General features: G+C 38.3%; 1 protein-coding gene across 1 annotated transcript in view; it reads left to right on the top strand.

Moving 5' to 3' along the window:
- MYO1E (myosin IE) overlaps nt 1-21,959 on the top strand; it is a 178,769-nt gene that overhangs the window by 77,774 nt on the left and 79,036 nt on the right. The window contains exons 3-5 of the mRNA XM_063089160.1: nt 4,303-4,392; nt 7,343-7,437; nt 17,943-18,030. Coding sequence (XP_062945230.1) covers nt 4,303-4,392; nt 7,343-7,437; nt 17,943-18,030 — 273 coding nt within the window. The remainder of the gene's footprint in view (nt 1-4,302; nt 4,393-7,342; nt 7,438-17,942; nt 18,031-21,959) is intronic.

Genomic DNA, 21,959 nt, shown 5'->3' on the forward strand with positions numbered 1-21,959 from the left:
ACATTTTATAAACAAAAGAATATTTTGACACCAAAAAGGTAGAAAGGAATAAAGGACAGTCTCTTCTATTGAATAAATTGAACTTTATGAAAAATTAAGTTTCTTGTGTCTCTTTTTGTCACTTTTGCTGCAGGTCAATGAAAAAGCATAGATCCATGGACAGCCATTTGGGAACCAATCAATTAATAAAGATCTACTAGATCCCTTCTGTCTCTCATATTCTATTAAATAAGATGGCATTTATTTTATTTATTTATTTTTCCTGCTTTTTGGTATCATAACTTCATATTTACATATACTTTAGGACACATCTTTGCTGCCAAAGATTATAAGGGTCAAGACAATGATGGGAACGGCTCTTTTGAAAGGCACATCTGAATGATACGGGGTGGGAGTGATCTGGAGTTTCCCAACCTAGCAGGAGACCTGCACTCTCTGGGAAACAGCCAAGGTCTCTGCAGACCCAACCAGGTGGAAAAGGTGAAAATTATGTAGATAAACAATTAGGCCAAACTCTCACTGAAAATAACTAAAATATGTTTGTTTCCTTTAAATTTCAATTAAATTCTCTTGTCTCGATTCTTCTGATTTAGGTAAGTCTGTAGCTAATTAGCAAAGAAACAGGCCACATTACCCATTTCAAACTAAATTTTATTTTCCAGGAATTTTCTCAAATGATATTTCCCGTCAGAACCTTGCTAGGAAATTTAGGAAGCAGATGGTTTTCCATCTTCCTTTCAGTTGGAGTCATTGATTCAGAATTGGCTTAGAATAGTCCAAAAGAGATTTTTTTTTTCTCTGAGTATCTCCTTAACCAGACCCTTACCAGAATTCATATAATCTACTTAGTCAAAATCAAGACTTTAAGAGATATTTCTTTATATAATAGATTATTGACAGTTAAAAAAAAAAAAGTTATTTACTTTGGGAGCTCATATGCAATAGAATTCATTTCAGCTGTAACCAAGGGATTGGTGGAGAGGCGATGCCTTTGTCTCACCTCCTCAGGGGAACTCTTTCTTCTTTGTGTCCAGTGATCAGTTTGTCTCGGACAAGGTGACATTGACAGTATTCCATTTACTACACTAAAGGAAGGAATACTCCTTGATGGAGGAAGCTTATTTTCAAGTTTGTTTTTACCTGGGGATAGATGTAGACATAGAATAGACATCCTCCTCTTCTGAGATGAGGGAGGTTCTAGCAGTGCCGTATTTCTTAGAAAGTGGGTTTACCATTAGAATCATTATATTTATTTAGCATGAGAATCAGAATGAGGGACGAACCTCATTCATTCAGTTTTGAGTAGTTCCTTACCTGTGGAAAGGATACTTAAAAATCCAGCTAAGGGAGATAGATTTTTGAATATGCAAAGAATCACAGAATCTAAGTTAGAAGACACCACAGAGCTATCTAATCCAACCCTCTCCACCTGCATTAAATCCTTGGACTGCCAACTTATAGGATGCCCAGTTAAATTTGAATTCCAGATAAATCACAAATAACTTTTTAGCATAAATGTGTCCCAGATATTGCTTGGCGGCTTACTTATTTGGGAATACTTATATTAAAAAATTATTCATTGTTTATCTGACCAAATATAGCTGGGTATTGTTATTTTTATTTGCTAAGTCTGGCAAGGCTGCCAATAATAATAATAATAATAATAATAATATATTAACAACCACCTACCACCACAATACTTGCTGATCTTAGAAAGATATTATAGCTTGTTGGTTAAGAGTGTGGATTGTGGATCCAGACTGCCTGGGTTTGAATCATAGCTCAGCCACTTGCTAGCTTGTGACTTTGAGCAAGTTTTAAAGTTTTTCTACACGCCTCAGTTTCCTCGTAGTAAAATAGGATTGATAATAGCAACCGCGTCGTTCGTAGGTGCTTAGATTGGTACCATGTTAAATGTAAACGTATGTGTATGTGTTTAATTAGTTTTATCATTACTTACTGAGTTTTGTCTGCAGCATCATGGACATCTCTTTTCTGCTTAATGATTTTAATAATACACTTATCTGTTCTAAAGTTTAACTCAGGGGGCTGGCCGGTTAGCTCAGTTGGTTAGAGCACAGTGTCATAACACCGAGGTCCAGGGTTCAGATCCCGATTCCTGCCAGCTGCCCGAATAAATAAATAAATAGAGTTTAACTAAAAAAAAGTAGGTCACTTTCATCTATCATTGGCCTCATCTGACTTTAGTAACCAGAAATACATTTGCCAGTCACCAGGCTCCTGGCTCTTCTTCCATCACTCTTAGTGATTTTCAGTTGTGATTCAGGGTCTCATCGGCACTTTCTCTTAGCACCAGGGACTTCCAACACTGGAATTGAACACATTTGTGTGCTCTTAAAACCATTTCATCTCCCCTACTAGCAATTCATGTTCAACCCTTTCAAGTCTGAAGATCTTTCTGTTCAGTGACAAAGGAAGCAACATAGTAATCAAGTCATTCTGCATTCTCACTTTTTGTATAAATTTTTTTTTTTTTAATTTTTATGGTCCATTCCACACTCATTTGTATTTGATAGCAATAATAATGCTACATTTCATCAAAACTTAAAAGCCACAATTGAAACATGCATCACAATTTCGGAGACATTAATGTGACAAAACACACATCTTGGAGGATAGATATGAATTAAGGAAATAGCATCTACTACGTGCCAGACACTGCTGAGCATTTTGTACTGATTATTTCATCGAACTCTCATACCAGGGCTATAAAGTAGGTCCTGTTTTATCTCTATCATCCATTAACCACAGCTCAGAGATGTGACTTGCCTAAGGTCAGAGTGGAACTGGTTTTGGGAACCAGACAATCTGACTGCACACCCAGCTGCTCTATTTCATACACAGGTCCTAAGGTACAAATAGATAAATGTCCCTTTGTGGGAGGAAATCTCATACTTTTACATCTTTAACTGTGAAGTTTCTAAACATTTTTATTTTATTTATTTATTTTTATTTTATTTGCTGCTGGCCAGTACAGGGATTAAACCCTGGACCTTGGTGTTATCAGCACTGCGCTCTAACACACTGAGCTAACCGGCCAGCTCATTTAAACGTTTTAAAATCAATGATTAGAAGAAACAATTTTGAGTATGTGTTTGTTTTTGTATTGTTTTGACGTTTTTTTTCCCTTCCGTGAGGGCAAAGAGTTTTATCTGTTCTATTTTGTTCACTGCTGTATCCTGAGCACCTAAAACAGTGCCTGGCATGTTGTAAGCACCCAATTCACCTTAGTTGATTGTTAAATGAATTAATGGAAATTTTTTTATATTATACAAACACCTCATTTATTTCAGCATATTGTGTTGTGTCTCATAGTGGGTGCTAAGAAAGGAGAGAGAGAAAGAAAGAGAGCGCGTGCGCGCGAGAGAGAAAAGACCAAAATAATAATAATAGGAGAAAACAAAAATAATAATAGGAGAGAACAAATCTATGGTTACTAGAGGTGGGGGCAGGGAAGAAGGGAGATTGGGGAGAAATTGGGTAAGGGGCATAAAGAATAATTGTGATCTGTAATAATGAATATGACAATAATATTGATTTGGTCATCACATGTTGTACACAGGTCAACGCTGTACCCCCCAAATATGTATAATCAATTATGCTTCAATTAAAAAAAAAAAAAAGTGTTGTGTAAAACTTTTGAGGCCCAGCATAGACATTCTCTCTGAGAGGCCTTCCTGGTTTCCCTAGTAGAAATAATACCCTCTTCTCCTAAAACCTGATCTATGTGGGTTTGTAATTTTCTTCCCTGAATATTATCTTACTGATACCCCTCAGTGCCCTGAAACTTCTGGAGAACAGGACTGTTCAGTTTTTCTTGTGTTCCTCTACTTGTTAAATGAGTAAATGAATATGTTTTTAGTATACCTAAGGGATATGAAAGTTCCAAGGAAAAAATATGTGTCATCGTTGGAGGAGAGGAATGATATTTAGCTGATCTTCCTACTCCTTGCCCATTTCTGTTTTGTTTTGTTTTGTTTTCTCCTAGCTGTACGTATCACCAATCTTGAAAGAATGTGCTTTTAAATCATTAATCATTTAATGATTTCTTTTTGTAGCACCTTGGTAATTAAATTCATTACTCTTCCTGAGGAGGAACAAAGCCTGAGCTAATTGGATAATTGCTTTGGTCTTTATTTGCAATCTTTTAGAAAACAAGTACACCATCTTTCCATTTGGACAATTATTGTGTATTCTTGATAACATCTGGTTACTTAATTTGGAAAATGTGTAGCTATGGTCCTTAGATTAATGATGGACCTTAACTGGCTTTAAATTCAGACATATATAGGATCCGTATTAATCTCAGTCAACCCTTTCAAGCAGATGCCATATTTCGGGGAAAAGGAAATTGAAATGTACCAAGGAGCGGTGAGTTATATGCCACATAAATTACTGCAGTGTTTAGGGCTTCTGTGATACATACATAGTTTTTCTTGAAATTAGCAATGCATTTGCATTTTCTTATTATGAATTATTTATTGGGGAAGCTCAAGTAAGTGACATTGTTTGATTTTTAATGATGTGCTGCTCTTTAGAGTGCAGCTCAAAATAGCATAGGACTATGTAATATTTGAGCCTTATTTATATACAAAGTTAAATGGGATGTAGGACCTATAGCTTTGGGGATCTTCCTCTTCCCACATATGCCACAAAATTCTAAGAAACAAAAATTAGTTACAGGTAAAAAATAAATAGGGTGATGGGAACCAAAGCTGTGGCTATGACTTGAATATGAAAAATGAATCTGGTATAACTTCATTTGTTAACGTGACCCTGGTCCCTATTCAAACTCTGCTCCGTAGCCATTTTAGTTCTATAATAAGAATAGAAACTATAATCCTCATTAATATACTTTATTCTGTGGTTCGTTGCTTCCCCAGGCCTCCCCCTCTCTGCATCTTTTTCCTTTCCTCTTCCTTCCCTCTTTTCTTTGCAGTAGAAGCACAAGAGCATCCATTAATCCTGACCCCTGGAAAATAAACAAAAGAGAGCCCACACAAATTCATCTGTTGAAGTGGAAGGCAATTTACCCAGAGCAAGAGCCCACCCCATTGTTGCCAGATGAATGGTGCTGGTCGCTGGAGCCAAAGGAGGCTGCCACGCGAAAGACCTTTGATAATGCTGCCTTTATGGGAGCTCAGCACAAGGGAAACACTGTCAGCAGAGGCTGGGCCCTGCCCTGGTGCCCTGATTAGCAGTGCCCTAGGGCAGCAGGCACAGAGCTGGTATAGCGTCCTCAATGACAGCCAAGGCACGGTAGACAGAAGTGCTGTGCATGCGTGTTTCTGTCCAGTTCTCTGAGAACGGTGGCTGCATACCAGTCCCTCTTAGACCATTCATCTTTTGAAGAGCTCTCTTTAAAGAAATGTCGTAAAAAATTTTAAATATGTTTATTTTTACTGCTAATGGTAACAGAGTGTTGTAAAATTGGTATTTATCGAGTGCAACAATAATAAAGCAGCCCTGGATGCTGGCTGTGTATTACTAACTACCCCCATTTCACTGATGAGGAAACTGAGGCTCAGAGAGGTAAAGTACTAGAATCTGCTGAGTGGTAGAGCTAGGAGGTGAAGTCAGGTCTTAGTGACTTTCAGGGTCTCAGGAGAGGGAAGAATCAGGTAGAGGAAATGCCAACTCTGTGATTTTCACAGGTAACTGAGAGGTTCAATGAGACCGCAGATGGAAAACCAATTTGAAAAGTATAGAGTGACTTGCAAAGGTCAAGTGTAACTTAGTTAAGCAGCTTCGAAGCCTTATTGGGCAATGACTTGCCCACACCTTTCCCTCCATTGCCTACAGCTTTCTCTCCACTCCATTTCCTCCCATTTTCCATCTTCTATTTTTTTGTAATTCTCTACTTCCCTGTTTTCAAAGAGGCATTAAAAATAATCCTACACAAGCAGTCTGGGCTATAAGAAGCCCGTCTAAAACTATATCTAGAGGTCCCATCCACGTAGCCCCTTCTGACCGTAAGGTGAAGGCAGAGATGACATATTATTCTGGTCCCTCCATAGAGTTTTTCAGTTGACTGTTCCCAGGAATAGCCTCCGGCCCTCACTGGGCAGTTCCCCTTGTAAGACCCCAGCCCACATCATGGGGAGAGCACTGGGCATTGGGTACATCAATGCTTAACGTGCGTGTGGGCATCAAAGTCCCCTCCCTGTCCCCTCAGTACTGAACTCTGTTCTCCACAGCTTGGTGATGAGTGGCAAGTTCTTGGCCCTGCCCTTTGTCTGTGGTAAGTCATTGCATAATAAAACTCAAAGAGGGATTAAGTAAGCTGTGCTTTACCTTTGCATATTACCTATTACTCCACTTTTTCAAATTACTTTCCTGTCCATCATCTCAGTTACCTGTGAGATTTGCAGTATGGGCATTTGATTCCCTCTTTTGAGACGGGGACCAGTAAAGGGAAAGACGGAGTCTAAATGTCTTCTCACCCTGGATCTGGTTTCTTTTCACTCTTGTGTGTTTCATAACTTTACGTTTATGGAGTGTTCTTTCTCCAGCTACGCACCACCTGTAGTATCTTTGTTTTTAGTAATTTTTGAAGCTGTGGGGAGGTGGGTGCCAAGAAATTGAATAAGGCAAAGCTGAAATCAGCCTAAGACAGTGAATTTATTAGATACGGAGAAGGTATTCGGTTTTTTATTTATGCATAGCGCAGGCATCCCATGAGACTACATCACAAACCCAGGAGAAAATCTTGGTGTAGTAAGATTTTTTTCTCCCAGTACAGCAGAAACAAACTGGCCAAACCAGTTTATCCCTTTAAAGAACTACACCTCCTGCCTTCTTCTTAAGGAAACTTAAGTTTTTCTCCTCAGTCTCTCTCTCTTAATTCCCTCTGAGGTCCCAAAATCTGCAACTTGTCTCGTAGGAATAATTGCATAGGAATTTAGAATTCTAGAAATCAGACCCAGGTTTCTGGTATGCCTCTTCTAAGACCCATTGCCCAGGCCTCTTCAGAAATATTTAGAAATGGGATGCCATCTGCAGAGGCGTGTTTGGGTGGAAGGGTGTGGTGTTGGAGTATCTAAAGACGTGGGTCCTCGGTCGTGTCTAAAGGCTGAATCACACATATGCCTATGGAAGAGCCCTTCCAAATTCCATGTTAATGTTCTTAGGGTGTAACTCTTTATGACCTAGGAAATTTTATGATTTCTTGTGTCATGCAACCTTTAAGATGTAATTGTAGGCATTGGAACTCTGCAATGGTGGATTCATCTCCAAGGCCAAGAAAAGAAATTTAATGTGTTGCTGCTCTATCTGACCATGGATTTGTTTTTGTTTTTATTTTTGTTTTTTGCTTTTCTAGGCACAGTATGAAAACCCACCACATATCTATGCCCTTGCAGATAATATGTACAGAAACATGATCATTGACAGAGAGAACCAGTGCGTCATCATCAGGTATGAGAAAGATCCTATCAGCAGGCATGGAATATGTGACACCATGCAGTAATTATGGAGCTCTGCCAAGAAGCAGTGGTTTTGCAATAGCTACTGATGTCAGAGGCTGGTTAATGTGTCTGAGTAAGAAGCAGGCTGGCTGCTTTACCTCGGTTTATTACATAACTCTATATCATAAAAGATTTCAGCTTCCATGGGGTTGCTGTTTATGCCGCTGTTGCTTAAGGCAATAAGACTTTAGGGCACATAGTAGCAGCCAGATCTTTCTGATTTTCAAGATAAAGCTTTCCCATTGTGGCCCTTGATGAAAATCATAAAACACCTCCCCTCTCTTTTGATTGCACTGTGGCTCTAAATTGAAGATCCTAAGTATGAAAAGTGGGTTTCACTGTTTTGTCATCTAGAGTCTTTTTCTGTAGGTCTTTATTTTTTCTTCCTTAATAATTTAGTTGTTCAAGTTTGAACTTTTCTGGTATACTTTGTCATTTGTCTTGAACTTTTGAGGACATTACTGGCAAAAGCCAGCATTGGTTGTCTGAAGCTACATTTCACGGTCCTTTAACCTGACCCAGCTCTGCATCTTGGCTGGATTTAAGTGCTTTTAAACTTTTGTTTACTATTGTAAACATTTTCAAGCATGCAGAAAGTATAAGCATCCATATTCTCATCACTTAGAATTCGACCATTAATAATATTTTGTCATAGATATTTGTGTTTTTTTTTTAGTTAATTTTTCTATCTGAAGCATTTTTGAAGAAGCTTTTTACGATGGTTATTTACAAACATACACAAAACTAGGAAGAATAGTATAATAATATATTTTTGTGTATCTGTCCTCCGTTTTATACAGTTATCGATATGTGGCCAGTCCTGTTTTATTTAGTCTTTCCATCCTGCCCCACTTGATTGTTTAAAGAAATCCTAGGCCAAAAAAACCCTGCATTTGTCAATAAAGAGTATGTACCTCTAAAAGATTGTTCTTATCAAACCTTAAAAATAAATAATTCTTTTAATATCATCTAATACTATCAGTATTCCAATTCTATGACTATCATATAAATTCTTTTTTATAGTTGGTTTGTTTTTATTTAGAATCCAGTCAGGGCCCGCACGTTGCACCTGGTTGCTATGTCTCTTAAGGTTTATTTCTCCCTTGCTCTTTTTGTTTTCTTGACATTTATTTGTTAAAATAAAATAAAAGGTTATTTGTCCTGCAGATCTTTCTACAGTCTGGCACTAAAGGGCCCTGGTTTGTTTTAATGGAAAATGGTATTTAGAGACCTCTAATCTGGGCACTAAGAGTGCTCACTGCCCTATGTTGTGGATACTTCTAGTTCTTTTGAGAGGACAAAGCTAAAGGATATGAATTTTTTTTAAGAGAAAAAAAAAACGTGAGTTCATACTGATATTTCTAGTTCATTTTTAAGATCACAGAGTTTTTATTTCTTTGATTTTTACTTTTGTGTCTCATTTTTCTTATGCTGAAAATCTTGGTTCCTGATGATATTAACACATTAATATCTATGCCCTTGCAGATAATATGTACAGAAACATGATCATTGACAGAGAAAACCTTTATACAGTGTGTGTACTAGATATATATATAACAGCTTATCTATTACATATATTATATATATGTGTAACTTTAATTTCTTAGTAAGAAACGAAGATGCATTTATATACCAAATGACCATACCCAAGCCATTTCTGTGTCTTACCTGACTCATTACCCTTAGGTATGTGTAGCAACCAGAGCTCAGTCTTCCACTTCTTTTTAAGTTTCCCTATGGCCTATTTCTATATAAAAGCCACATAGCATTTGTGCAGTACTGCAGGATTGGTTGATTTGGGGAGATAAGGGTGATGAGGTGACAGGACCCTCTTTGAATGACAAGCTGGGTGATCTGCAGATAAATCTGCAGGCCATGGTGATGTCTTGCAGGTCTGTGAGCAGGGGCATGATACCATGAAAGGCTGGTTCACAAAGTCTATTGGTAGAAAAGAGACAGGACCTTGAGAGAATACAGAAATCTAGTGAGGGGAAGAGGGCCTGAACTGAGTCAGAAAGACAAGGAGGAAACTGATGTGTGACATTCAATAAGCCTGTGAAGGGATAAAGGAGTGGGTAGGTGAATGTGGACTTTGGACAGTGCCAAGAGAAATGCAAAAACTATAGCTACATCATGATTAAAAACAATGAGCACCTGAACGGGGGTGGTAGACACCTGTGAGCCCAGTAAGTGAGCAACTCATAGCTGCTTAGCTCATTCATCTGTTCTCCAAAATCCAGAATTTGGATTTGTGTCTTAGAACACATGTGTGATACCTTTGGATGACAGAGACATTTATGTAAATTTATTTAATAAAATAACCATGGCGTGGTAAAAGGGAAAGAAGGACTGGCAAGTTTTTTTCGTATTCTCTACCATCTTTACGTCACCAGACAGGATCTTGGCAGTGTGGCCAGAGGCATTTCTGAGGCCCTCGCCAGCTGACCTCTATGGGGACACATTGGGCCTTGAAGAACATTTATGTGGCAGTTTTATTGCTACCATCAAAAGTGAATTCCTGTCATTTTTGGCCTGCATCAACTCTTGCCACCTTAACTAGTTTTTAAAATGTGATGTCAATTTGAAAGCATCACATTCAATGTAGTTTCTAATCTTTTTGTTTGCAATATCCGGGAGCAGTTTTCTAAAGAGTAGAGCATTCTGTTCTTAATGTATCAAACACCAGTTTGCAAAGTCTTTATAGGTTGGATCCCGCATAGATGCTGAATAAATATTTGTAAAAGAATAAATAAAGACCCAAGAGATATTTTAAAGGTACATCAATAGGATTTGCTGACTGATTGAATATGAGAATTTTCAGAGGAAAAGGAGATAGTTTTCAGTATTGGATCTAAGATTTCTGACCTATCTGCTTCAAAAGACATTTTGGATTTGGAATTTCTAATATTTGCAGTAGTTAAGATTAAAGAAAAAAATCAGAGTACCTCTAACATTTGGCTTGTGTCTCTGGTCTTTGCCTTGGCACCATCAAATGTCTCGTGGATTCTCAAGCTGTCCTCTTGTCTTTGAAGTACTTCCTTTGGGAACCTTTTATTATTAGCATGGGGACTCTCTTCCAGGCTGTCCTCTGAGTTTCTGTTGGTCCACCCGATTTCATGTTTATCCCAGCAGCACCAGCCTTTGAAGCTGCTTTCCCCTGGCCTGGCTTTGGGAGACCCTGGCAGCTCACATCTCTGGCTATCAGGGGGCCACATGAGGACTGCCTGTCAATTTGAGGAGCAAGGGCCCAGATCTACCCCATTCTCCAAGCTCTCTGCAAATCTTACCTTCTATCTTGTGCAGCTGCTGAAATTCCTTTATCATCAGTCCAGGAGTTTTATTAATTCAGGAGGGCTGGCTAATCAGTGTCCATAATCATAATAGCAACCCGTTTTTGAGTACTCGCTTTGTGTCCTTTTAATTATGTCATGTTTAATCTTCATACCAACGTGATAAACTAGGTATTACTATCCCCTTTTTGCAGATCAAGAAAGTGAGTGTCCAAGAGGTAATGAAACTTGTTAAACATCTTGCATTTGCAATATGGCAAAGCCGTGCTCTAAGCCAGGGCTGCCTGGCTCCAGTACTACACTTTCCACTTCTCTCTGTTGCTTTGAGCCAGCAGGTGTTAGGTTAACTGGTTAATAAGCCATTACCACTCACAGTCACGAGGTGTAGTGGAAAGATTTCTGGGGTGAGTCACAGGGTGGACCTTTTATTCTGTTCTATCTAAAGTGTGACCTCTGCAAGCCTCAGTCATTTCATCTGCAAAATGGGAGTAAGTACCTCAAAGGAATGTAAAGAAAGCATAATAAGGAAATGTACATGAAAAAATATTTTTAAGCTGTTGAAGAATGATGTGAAATATCAGCTGGTAACATTAAAAGGAATTTCAGAACTAGTAAGTAGCTGAGCTGGAACTCAAACCTGGTCTTCAGACTGAACATTGGATTCTTCCTATTGCATCAGGATGGGCCAAGATGTACATTGCCATGGAGTCATTTTCTTAGCAGACCAGGTGACAATTTTGTCTGCTTGACAAATTAATTGGGAGTTGTCTAGGATTAGGAAGAAATAACAGCACTTTGTCTCATTCACACTTTCCTCAATATGTTAAAGAATCAGTTTGTATCACTTACTCAGCAGTTCAGCATGTCTTTATTTTTGTATTTTATACCTTTAGTTACTACGTACGGATTTATTTTTTAGTGCGATTATGAGATCTGACAGAGGCCACTCTCTTCTTAGCCAGAACCTCCCAGATGGCCAACAGAGGCGCTTTACCTCAGACTTACTTCTGTCCCAGATCCAGTAAGACTGCCAAGAAGAGACTCTGCATTGAGTCATTGGACAGGACGGTCCAGAACCTTCTTTGATGTGGTTTCTCATTCTCGCAGAACTATCTTGTCTTGTGATCACAGTATGCAGACTATTATTTGTTAGTTCCAACTGTGTGTGAGATAGTAAATGTTTTTGGCAGAAGACTTGCTTAAACAGGTGTGTATCAGTAAAGACTCAGGGTAGTTAAAAGTTTGATCGTACTATGAACTGTGCTGTTATTCATGGAGTTACTTTAGGACTCATTGTTGATTTTTATTGACTATCTTACCCATACAACAATTTTAAGTAGTATTTGCCTTCCTCTGAGGTAGTATAGCTCTGGCTCCTGAGTCAGACTGTCTCAAGTCCTTTCCTAGTTCTGCTACTCATTAACAAAGTGTCCTTGGGCAAGTTGCTTGATTTTTTTCACCAAAAAAATAGAGATAATGATAGTACCTACCTCACAGGGCTGTGATGGGGGTCAAATGATTAATATACAAAAGCACTTAACAGTCCCTAACATGCATTAAACACTCAGTGGACATATGCTACAATATTTCAGTGTGTTCCTTTCAAATCTCCTTTGAAATCGATTTTGTTTCTCATCTTCTGAAATATTTTCCAGTAACAACTATGCTTATCTTTTATAACTCTAGAGTTAGGTAACAAAGTTGTTTTTTAAAAATTATCCCAGTATTTTTTCTTCTTGGGTTATACCTTTCAAAATAAGAGTCAAGTTCAATACTATTATGTCCATATGTCAAAAAAAAAAAAAAGAAAGAAAGAAAGAAAGAAAACAAACAAAAAAAGCAAGATCTAACAGAATAGGTCCCAGATGATATTCCCACTGTCTTGCCCGTCTCCCCGCCGTGTTGACACAGTGCACCCTGACTCCCGGGGCCCCCGCGATGCTACTTTCACTCTCTGGCATCCACCCATTCCTCTCTGGCCTTTCCATCTTGTTCTCTGCATTTGCTGTGTTTTCTGCCCTTTACAGTTCTAAAGAGTTCAGGCATTAACTTCCACAGGGTGACATCAGCCTGGGTCTGTCTGATGTTTCCTCATGACCAGCCTCAGGACCTGCGTTCTAGGCAAGAATACCGTAAGAAACAGTGCTGTGCTCTTCATCACCTGTTCCTGTGGATATCTGCTAGGTTTCTTCTGATTAAATTCACCATGTTTTCTTTTATCATATGTTAGTATTTGTAGGGACATGTTCTGAGATTATAACAACATCCTGCTCCTCATCAAACCCGCACCTACCAGGATTAGCATCCATTGATGACTCTTGCCCAAATGAGTCACCTGTGTGATGGTGGCCAAAGGTGATGATCTATTTCCATCATTCCTTCCTCATTTATTAGTTGCTGTTCTACTGTGAGGAAGAGCTTTCCCTTCTCCCCCATTTGACTGATTCGTTTACTTTTTCATGGCAGTATGGATGTATGGCTTCCTATTTTATTCAAAGGATCACAAGTCCATTACTATCATTACTTATCTTGATTTAACCAGTAGGAACCCCTTCAAACTGGCTCTTATGTGCTTGACAAATTCATATCAGTCACTGTACATTTCCTTACTTTTGGGCACAGTTACATGTTCCAGGCCCAGCCTGTATTTTCCCTGCCCTGGCCCTGGCATTAGCCCTTTCTCCAAGGAGCCCTGGCTTCTTTCACTGAAGAATGATATTTAGAGACCAAGAGGTGCTCAGTGTGTTTAGTGATACTGGTATGTCACTGCTTTGGGGTCCTCTCAGTGGACAATGCTAGGAAATATGTTTATTTATCTATTTATTCTATGTTGATGCATGTTTGCATTATTTTCACAGTAAGTATTTTATTTTCATTGTATTTATTTTTAGGGCTGCCAATTTTGGGCGTGATACTGATTTTCTATTTATAGTATTCATACAGAGGTTCCTTTTTACATAAATTTAAGTAAATTGAGTCAGTCTAGAAAAAAATACTAAGTAAATAATATATCAGTTGGTCTGTGTAGGTAAAGGCAAAATTCATCAGTATGGTACAGAAAGGACAGAAGTCTAGGGTCTGTGTAAAATGTAACACTGAATCCTGCTGACCAGAACACTTGGTGCATCCCCAAACCTGACACCCAAGGCTACTGTCATGGATCTCTGCACTGCCCTCCAGCCTCAGTCCCCACCCCTCCCAGCTTCCCATTTCACACTCAAGTCCTATTCAACTGCCTATGGCTCAGGCTTCGCTCCCAGACCCTGACGTGTGTGTACGTGTGTGCCTGCACGTGCGCATGCATGCACACACACCCTCCAGCTGGCTAACTTTTCCTGTCTCGAGATTTCCAGTTGTGACTGCCTTTAGGAATCTCTTCCCAACACACACTCCAATCAGGGATAGATGCCACCCACAAGTCCCTAAATCCATACCCACACCTCCACTGTGTTATTAATAGCATCTGGGCACTTGACTTCCCCAGGAGGCAGTGAGCTCCTCTTGGGCAGGAGCCACAGCTCATTCCAGCCTCCAGCTTAGCTCTTGGAGGGGCTTAGACAATGTGTGTTGGGTGAACAAATGTATACATAATTTTTGCTTTAAATTTTTGTCCTTTCTAAAGCGCAAACAACACCAAGATCAAGCGTTCAGATCCCTGTACTAGCCCACTGCCAATAAATAAATAAATAAATAAATAAATAAGTGATAAAGTACAAACACATAGAAAGCTGGAAAAGCAGCATTTTCAATTACACTAACTCAATCGGTTACAAGGGAACAACAGCTACTGTGGTACAGAATCAACAGAGATATTTTGAGATTAGGAATGGAGAGATGGGAGTAGATTGATGAATCTTCCAACAGTAGGAATGGTTGGCCCTACTTATTCTAAAAAAAAAAAAAATTTTACATTTGCTAGAATAAGTTGAAGTGAATTGAAAAACACTGTTGACTTTTAAGTGAGGAATAATCTTTCTCAGAAAAACAATTATAGTCCTTGAATCCAGTTATTAGTATACCATTGTAAATAGCTTTTATTCCCTAAAACATTCTATTTCTTTGAAATTTCAGCATATATTTCCATTTCTATAGCTAATGCACACACAATCACTACATTATTTCCTATATGAACTGATATTTCCTATGAAGTCTGTCTTGGCTTTGATTTTAAATTGCTTGGTTGGTTTCCAGCCAGCTTATGTGAACTAGGGCGTTTATTAAAAATTCCTATTCCTAGGCCCTGTCCTTGGAGACTGGGATTCAGCAGGTCAGAGAGGGGCCCAAAGATGGGGATTCTTAAAATACTCTGAGAATTGTGATACACCACCAGTTTTAGGGACCACTGGGCATTTTCCTAATTTCTAGAGGTTTTTGTTTTGTTTTGTTTTGTTTTTTTCTTTTTTGTCCACTGTAGAGGTCAAGTGAAGGCAATTAAATTAGGTAAGCTGCCTATAAGTATAAGCAAAACAAATTGCTCTAACTGCTATGAGATGCAAAGTAAATAATTTTGGTTATAATGTGTAATCTGTGTGATACCTTAACATTCTTTCAACTTGAAGTTTAGTCCAGGAGAAGAAATAATATTTTCCCATCCCAAACAGGCCAGTATAATTATGGTTGTATATACTGTAAGCTTCAACTAATTATGTAACTTTCCATTATTGTACTGCATTTTGAGCAAATTGCTGGCCTCTGATCAATAAAACTTAAGTGTCTATAAATTGAAACCAAGAAATGAAAATTCTGATCAATGTTTAGCCAGAACTACTTATTCTAAATCTCCTGAAAAGGATATTAATTACTGAGAATGTAGATGTCCTATTTTTGGACCTTACTTGTCATGCTTATTTTAATATATGAAAAGAGTTACTTTTTACTATTATTCTTTTCTTTTGCTTCCAACAAAAGAGACAAATATGTCATGTCTGGTCACACTACTAACCAGAGACACAGTGGGGAGATTGCTATAATTTTATTTCATAATTCTCAAAGGATTTGTTGTTTTTCCTTCTCTTTCTCTCTCTCATAGCTTGTTGTAAGGAATTCTAAATGTGAAAATGTAAACAACAAAAAGTGTGTTTAACTCATGGTTATGTATGTGAAGTATAATAATCTAATGAAATTGATCATTGTGATTTGTGGTTCCTCTTTTTCTGGAAAAGATATTTTCAAAAATCTGAGATATATGGTAATTGCCCATCGCAAAAAATTTAAGCATTGAGAGAAATCACATCAAAAGAGAAAAGAATCATTCGTATACCAGCCTCCTATCAAGTAGGAAATATTTCTTTTTCCTTGTTCCATTTCAGTTCATGTCCACACATTATTTTTACATAGTTGTAAACGTGATAGATCCATTGTCTTTTGCTCATATTACCACTTAACCTTAGCTGCATTGTCGTGATGTTGCTACAGAGTCTTCATAATTATTTTAAATTCTGTGTAATATTACATTGGGTAGTTGTACCCTTGTACTCTTGGACTTTATCCGAATAGGAATGTTTACATTGTTTACAGCTTATAAAATGGAGTTTCATTGTTGACAAAACCTGAACTTCCAATGAGAGAATGTATGTATTGACCCTGGATCTAGTATATAAATCATCTGATTACATTGACCATTTAAAATGATAATTTCCTCGTGGAATTGAATTTGCCAAACCTACTTGTACTTGTGAGTCGGCATGTCCAATATAAGCAATGTGACACCTCATCCCAGACTTACTGATTTCCTGCTTGCTACCGTTATCTTATGAAATTTCACTTTGGTTTCCCTGTTCATGTGACCAGGAATCCAAAGAGCTCAGCACTAGGATGGTGAATGAGTTGCATGAAGGGATTCAAACCTTTAGAGGTCCTAAGACCTGAAAAAAGAATGGGTCCCTCTTTTCTCCCCATAATCTCTCTAGTTAAACATATATTAAACGTACAAGTATATTAGTTCAAGAAAATTCAACAAATTTCTGAGTTTTGCCATATGGCTACTTCAATTCTTGTTTTGTTTTGTTTGGAAATATCAAATTATTTTGACATTTACTGCGGTTTTTTTAGAGGGTGGGGGCCACCTTACTTGGTTGTACCTTAAGCAATTATTTCCTCTTTTCTTGGGTAACTCAGCAATTGCTAACAGAATTAGGCTGAGTGTTCATAGAAGAACATTTGCTCTGCACCCCACAATTCTTGATCATGAAGAACAAACAAAAATATTGTCTTATAAACTCAGAGCAGCCTAAATTTTTCATACTAAATCCCACCGTCATTTTATATATGTGGGTTCCTTTAATCTAATTAATTCTATCCTGGTAACACAAAGGCTACCAATAGAGAGTTGAGAAATCTGACTGACTTAAGCATGTTTTGAACTGAAGTCATCAATTCAGGGAGATTTTGAAGGAAGAATGGGGATTTTGAAGAGCAGACTGTACACTATCAACAAAAGGCTTTTCCCATGCAGTAAAGCTACCAAACGGAAGGTAGTCTTTGTTACTCAGGATGTGATTAATATTGCCTCATCGTTTAATTTTAGAACTTCTAAAATAAGGAAGCTTGCATCAGTTCAAGGCACATTGTTTAAAAATCTGAATGCCTACTTTTTCTTTTCTTTTTTTTTTTAATTGCAGAAGTAATATATGTTTTACAAAAAGTCTGGAAAATAATGAACTAAAACAAGTCTCCAGTAACCTCTTTACCTTGACCAAAACCTCTGCTAATATTTTGTGGTAGTTCCAGCCATTTTTTGTTATGTACCTTAAAAAAAGGTTTTGTAACAACGTTTTACATATTATTTGAATCTGATTTATTTCACTTAACATTACTTCATATGTTACAGTCTTCATGTCAGTTGTAATTTCTGCATAATTCCATCCTTTTGATATTCCATTATTTTCCTAATTATGTTCCCTTTTATTGGGCGTTTAGAATGCTTACCTGTCTGTCCTGTGCACAGTGGTAGTTATCAAGATTCTTGTCCACACCATGCTAGCGTTGCTCACACAGATCGTGGAGGTGAACTAATCCTGCTGTGATTTGCCTTTTTCAAGCAGGGCTGTGCATTTTTTTACTGAATTATTTTCTGCCTGTTTTCTTTTTGTTTTTGTTGATTTGCGGGGAGGGAGCTGGTCATGATCTACTTCATGGGTGGGCATTTTTGTCTTTCTTTCCTCAGTGGTGAAAGTGGTGCTGGAAAGACAGTGGCTGCCAAATACATCATGAGTTACATCTCCAGAGTGTCTGGAGGAGGCCCCAAAGTCCAGGTGAGCTGCTCATGGCGCATTTTGAGAATTTATGCTATGGGCAATGTAAGAGGCTCTATTTGCTGTTTAAAAAGTCATTTTTTTCCCACAGAAAAGACATGGGTTCTATAACCAAAAAACTTGAAATCTGTAAAGAAATAGCATATTTTGAGATAGACATGCCTAATATATAATGATGTTGTACAAATCAATAAAAAGGTCAACAGTCCAAAAGGAAGATAAACAAAGAACATGAAAGACAGCTCATAGAAAAGGAAATATAAATGACTCATAAAACATAAAAATATGCTCACCTTCCTGATAAGAGAAATGCCAATTAAAACTATACCAAAAAACTATTTCTTTACTTATCATATCAGCAAAAATATTGTAGTATTTTAAACACTTCATTGGTAAGAATTTAGAGACAGTCATTTTTATATTTGCTGGGAGAAGCATGAACTAGTCTACTTTTGTGGAGGGCATTTTAGCAAAATCTATCCAGTTTATATGCACACACCATTTGATTCAACAATTTTGCTTAAGAGAATTTATCCTTTAACTGCTGATATATATGCAAAATGATACACATATAAAGTTATATGTGGCATTTTTGGTAATGCAAAAGACTGGAAACAACTAAATACTCATCAATAGGCAACTGGTGAAATGATTTATGGTACATCATATAATAGAATATTATACAGCCATAGGAAAAGAGGCTTCATGTACTGATATGGAATGATTGCAAAGATAGATCATTAATCGCAAAATGCAATGTTCAGAACCTTGTGTATAATATGCTGCCATTTGAGGAGAAAAGAACATGTATCGGTATTTGTTTGGATATATATCATGTATCCCTAGAAGGATACACAAAAAACTGGGAACAATGGTTGTCCTCGGAGAGGGGAGCTGGGAGACTGGGAGAAGTGTGTACTCTTCCTCTATACCATTTAGAAACTTTTATGTTTTGAACTATGTGAATAAATTGTCGATTCAAGAAATTTATTAAAAAATCCAAAAGAAAGAGAGAAAGGGAAAAGAGAGAAAGAAAGAAGGAAAGATTAGCAAGTATAAAGGAAATATTAGGAAAGGGAGAAGACCTAGAGAGTCAGGATACATGAGAGGTGAAAAGAAAAGGAGAGGAATCCAAGGCGGAGAGGCAACAGATTTAAGAGGAGAATGTGGTGAATGGATAGACACAGCTTTGTCTGTCTGCAGCTTCACTCACTGGAATAGCAGAATCACCATCAGCAAGAACAGGGAAAGCCCCGCTCACAGAGAGCACTGGCTGATGGCGGTGGTCAGCTGAAGTACACAGGGGCTGCCCAAGCTCATAGTGTTCATCGCTGGCACATGGCACACACTGCTGGTGACTTTTTTTTTTTTTAATTGGAATTCATGCTCCAAGGTAGAATTCATTCTAAAGATTAATTTTTAAAAATCAGAATCATTTAATAAGGAATGTTATTGCCATGGTCAGCTGTAGACTTTAAAAACACACATTACTCTTCTCTTTATTGTGGCTCTGTGTACTAATTAAATAGTGCTCCATCATGTGCTCGTGGAGGGTCTTAGAGGGGCCTCTTTCTCTGAATAAAAGGAAGATCTAGCACAGCTCTGTCCAGCAGAAAGATGATGCAAGCCACCTATGTAGTTTTAAATATTTTAGCTGCTGCATTTTAAAAGAGTAAAAATAAACAGATGAAATTAGTTTTTTTAATATATTTTATTTAATCCAATATATCTAAAATATTATTTTAGCGTATAGTCAATATAAAAAAAATTAATGCAACATTTTACATTCCTTTTTTTGTACTAAGTCTTTAAAATCCAGGGTGTATTCTCCAGTGACGGCGCATCTCAGCTCCGCCATGTTGCTCAATAGCCATACGTGACTTATGGCTCCCACAGTGGACAGTGAGTGCAGCTCTAGAGCCTGGGCTGATGTGGTTCAGTCCACTCACTTCTCTCCATCCACGTGATCATACCCTTATCTTTAGAGTGCTGACACGGAGACAGGGATCCAGGATGCTGTCTAATCAGTGGTCTACCCTTTAATTTACTCTTTCTCTTTTCCCTGATGTGCTCACCACATGCCACCAAATTGTGTTGGACGTCACTGAGAGTTAATAAATAGATATGGATAGATGGATGGATGGGTGGATGGATATATGCTTAGAGATTCTCAGTTTAAAATTCTGTAATTAGAAGAGGTCCTCTCTCTCCTAAAAGCACACTCCAGAGTAATAGAAAAAGCATCTGACTTATGATAATAGGGAGGACTTGATCACACCTGTCTCAGTACTGGACAGATCATCTAGGCAACAAACCAACAGAGCAACAGTTAATCTATCAGATGGAGAGAACAAATCAATAGTTATTGGGGGGGAGGGGAAGGGGGAAAGGAGAGATTGGAAAAGGGACGTAAAGAATAAGTATGATTTGTAACAATGAATATGCTAATAAAAAAAATCAGCGACCCTATATGGAGCACCTAGAAAATAAATAAATAAGTACAAGTCTGTAATTAAAGAAGGGAGGAGATATCAGAAGAGCCTCTCTTTCATTCTCTCCCTGAGAAGCTGAGTGTGGTTAAATTCTGCGGGCACATCTGGCTAGCAAACAAAAGATATGAAGGATTAATGAAGAGCTGCAAAATTAATTTTAGAAAAAAAGCTAAGTTTATATAAATCCATGAGTTTTTAAAGGAGAGTAGGCAGCTTGGAAGTATACTGCCAAGCTTTGAAATTGACCCTATGGAGGGACCACCCAGAATTTGCCCTTGCTGCCATTACTATTGATGCCATTATTAATGATGACTTCTCAGTCGGGATGGAATGCCAGTTCTCATTTTTTGTGGCAGTTTCTCTTCTGAGTGTTCAGGAGGGTGCCAAAGGAACACTTTGGTTGTTACATAGTCAATTAAGAGTGCCTTCATCTAGTCCTGTTTGCTACAGCCTACAACCTATTAGCCAGGCTGCAGACGGTTAATGTTGACTTTTCTTTTCCTGTTTTCCTATAAGGACAATGATACAGAGCTCTTGGCTTGGAATTAGTCAGTAGCTAAAGAGCACAAGCCAGAAGACTTGTTATTTCTGGAACGCCTTTAACCAGAGCATGTGAATAATTAGAAGTACAAGGAATGACTCACTTGAAAGATGTCTCCAACATCAAATCCTGTCTGTTGGGCTGTCTCATGTCCATGGTGTGTTTTGTACACTTTTCAGTCTGCCACAGACTGGGGTATTTGAAAACCAAAGTCTTCCCCTCTAGTTGGCCAGGAATTGTCTCATACAATCTAGTGTTGACCCTTGCTGCTCAAAGTGTAAATCCGTGCTGGCAAAACCTGCACCACCACAGAGCTGGTTAGAAATGCAGATTTTTGAGCCCCACCTTCTGAATCCAAATCTGCCTTTTAGCGAGACCCCCCAGGGGATTCACACACATCGATGTCTGAGCACAAGTGTGTATTTCCATAACCCTGTTTGGAGAGGAGAAACTGATTTCCCTACAGATAACTCTCACTTTTGGTGGAGCAGGTAAAGGTGGGCATGAGATGGGCAGGTAGAGTAATTGGGAAGCGGTGTGAGAGTGAAGACTCCAGTCAGAATAGCAAGGAAGGTGCGCCTTCTTGCTTCACTTTCTTTCCTGCTGTGATTCCCAGCACACCTGGAAGTGCAGGGTGAAGCTGCAGCAACCCATTTGGAAATCCAGTCTCGGTTCATTTGCAGGTCCTGATTTTACCAGTGGTCCTGGCTCCAGGGGATCCTGCATCAAGCCAAAGAACTTGGGAGACCTGAACACACAAATAGGTTTAGGTGTGTCACGATGAAAGAATACATCCTTCAGAAACCCCCAGGGACACACGGATTTAGGGCCCCCATGTTACTGCATTCAGAAACCAGGCCCTTTGGGGAGGTTTGGCTTTACACCATGTGGCAGGA

Source organism: Cynocephalus volans, chromosome 3, assembly GCF_027409185.1.
Source record: "Cynocephalus volans isolate mCynVol1 chromosome 3, mCynVol1.pri, whole genome shotgun sequence".
Classification (NCBI taxonomy): Eukaryota; Metazoa; Chordata; class Mammalia; order Dermoptera; family Cynocephalidae; genus Cynocephalus; species Cynocephalus volans.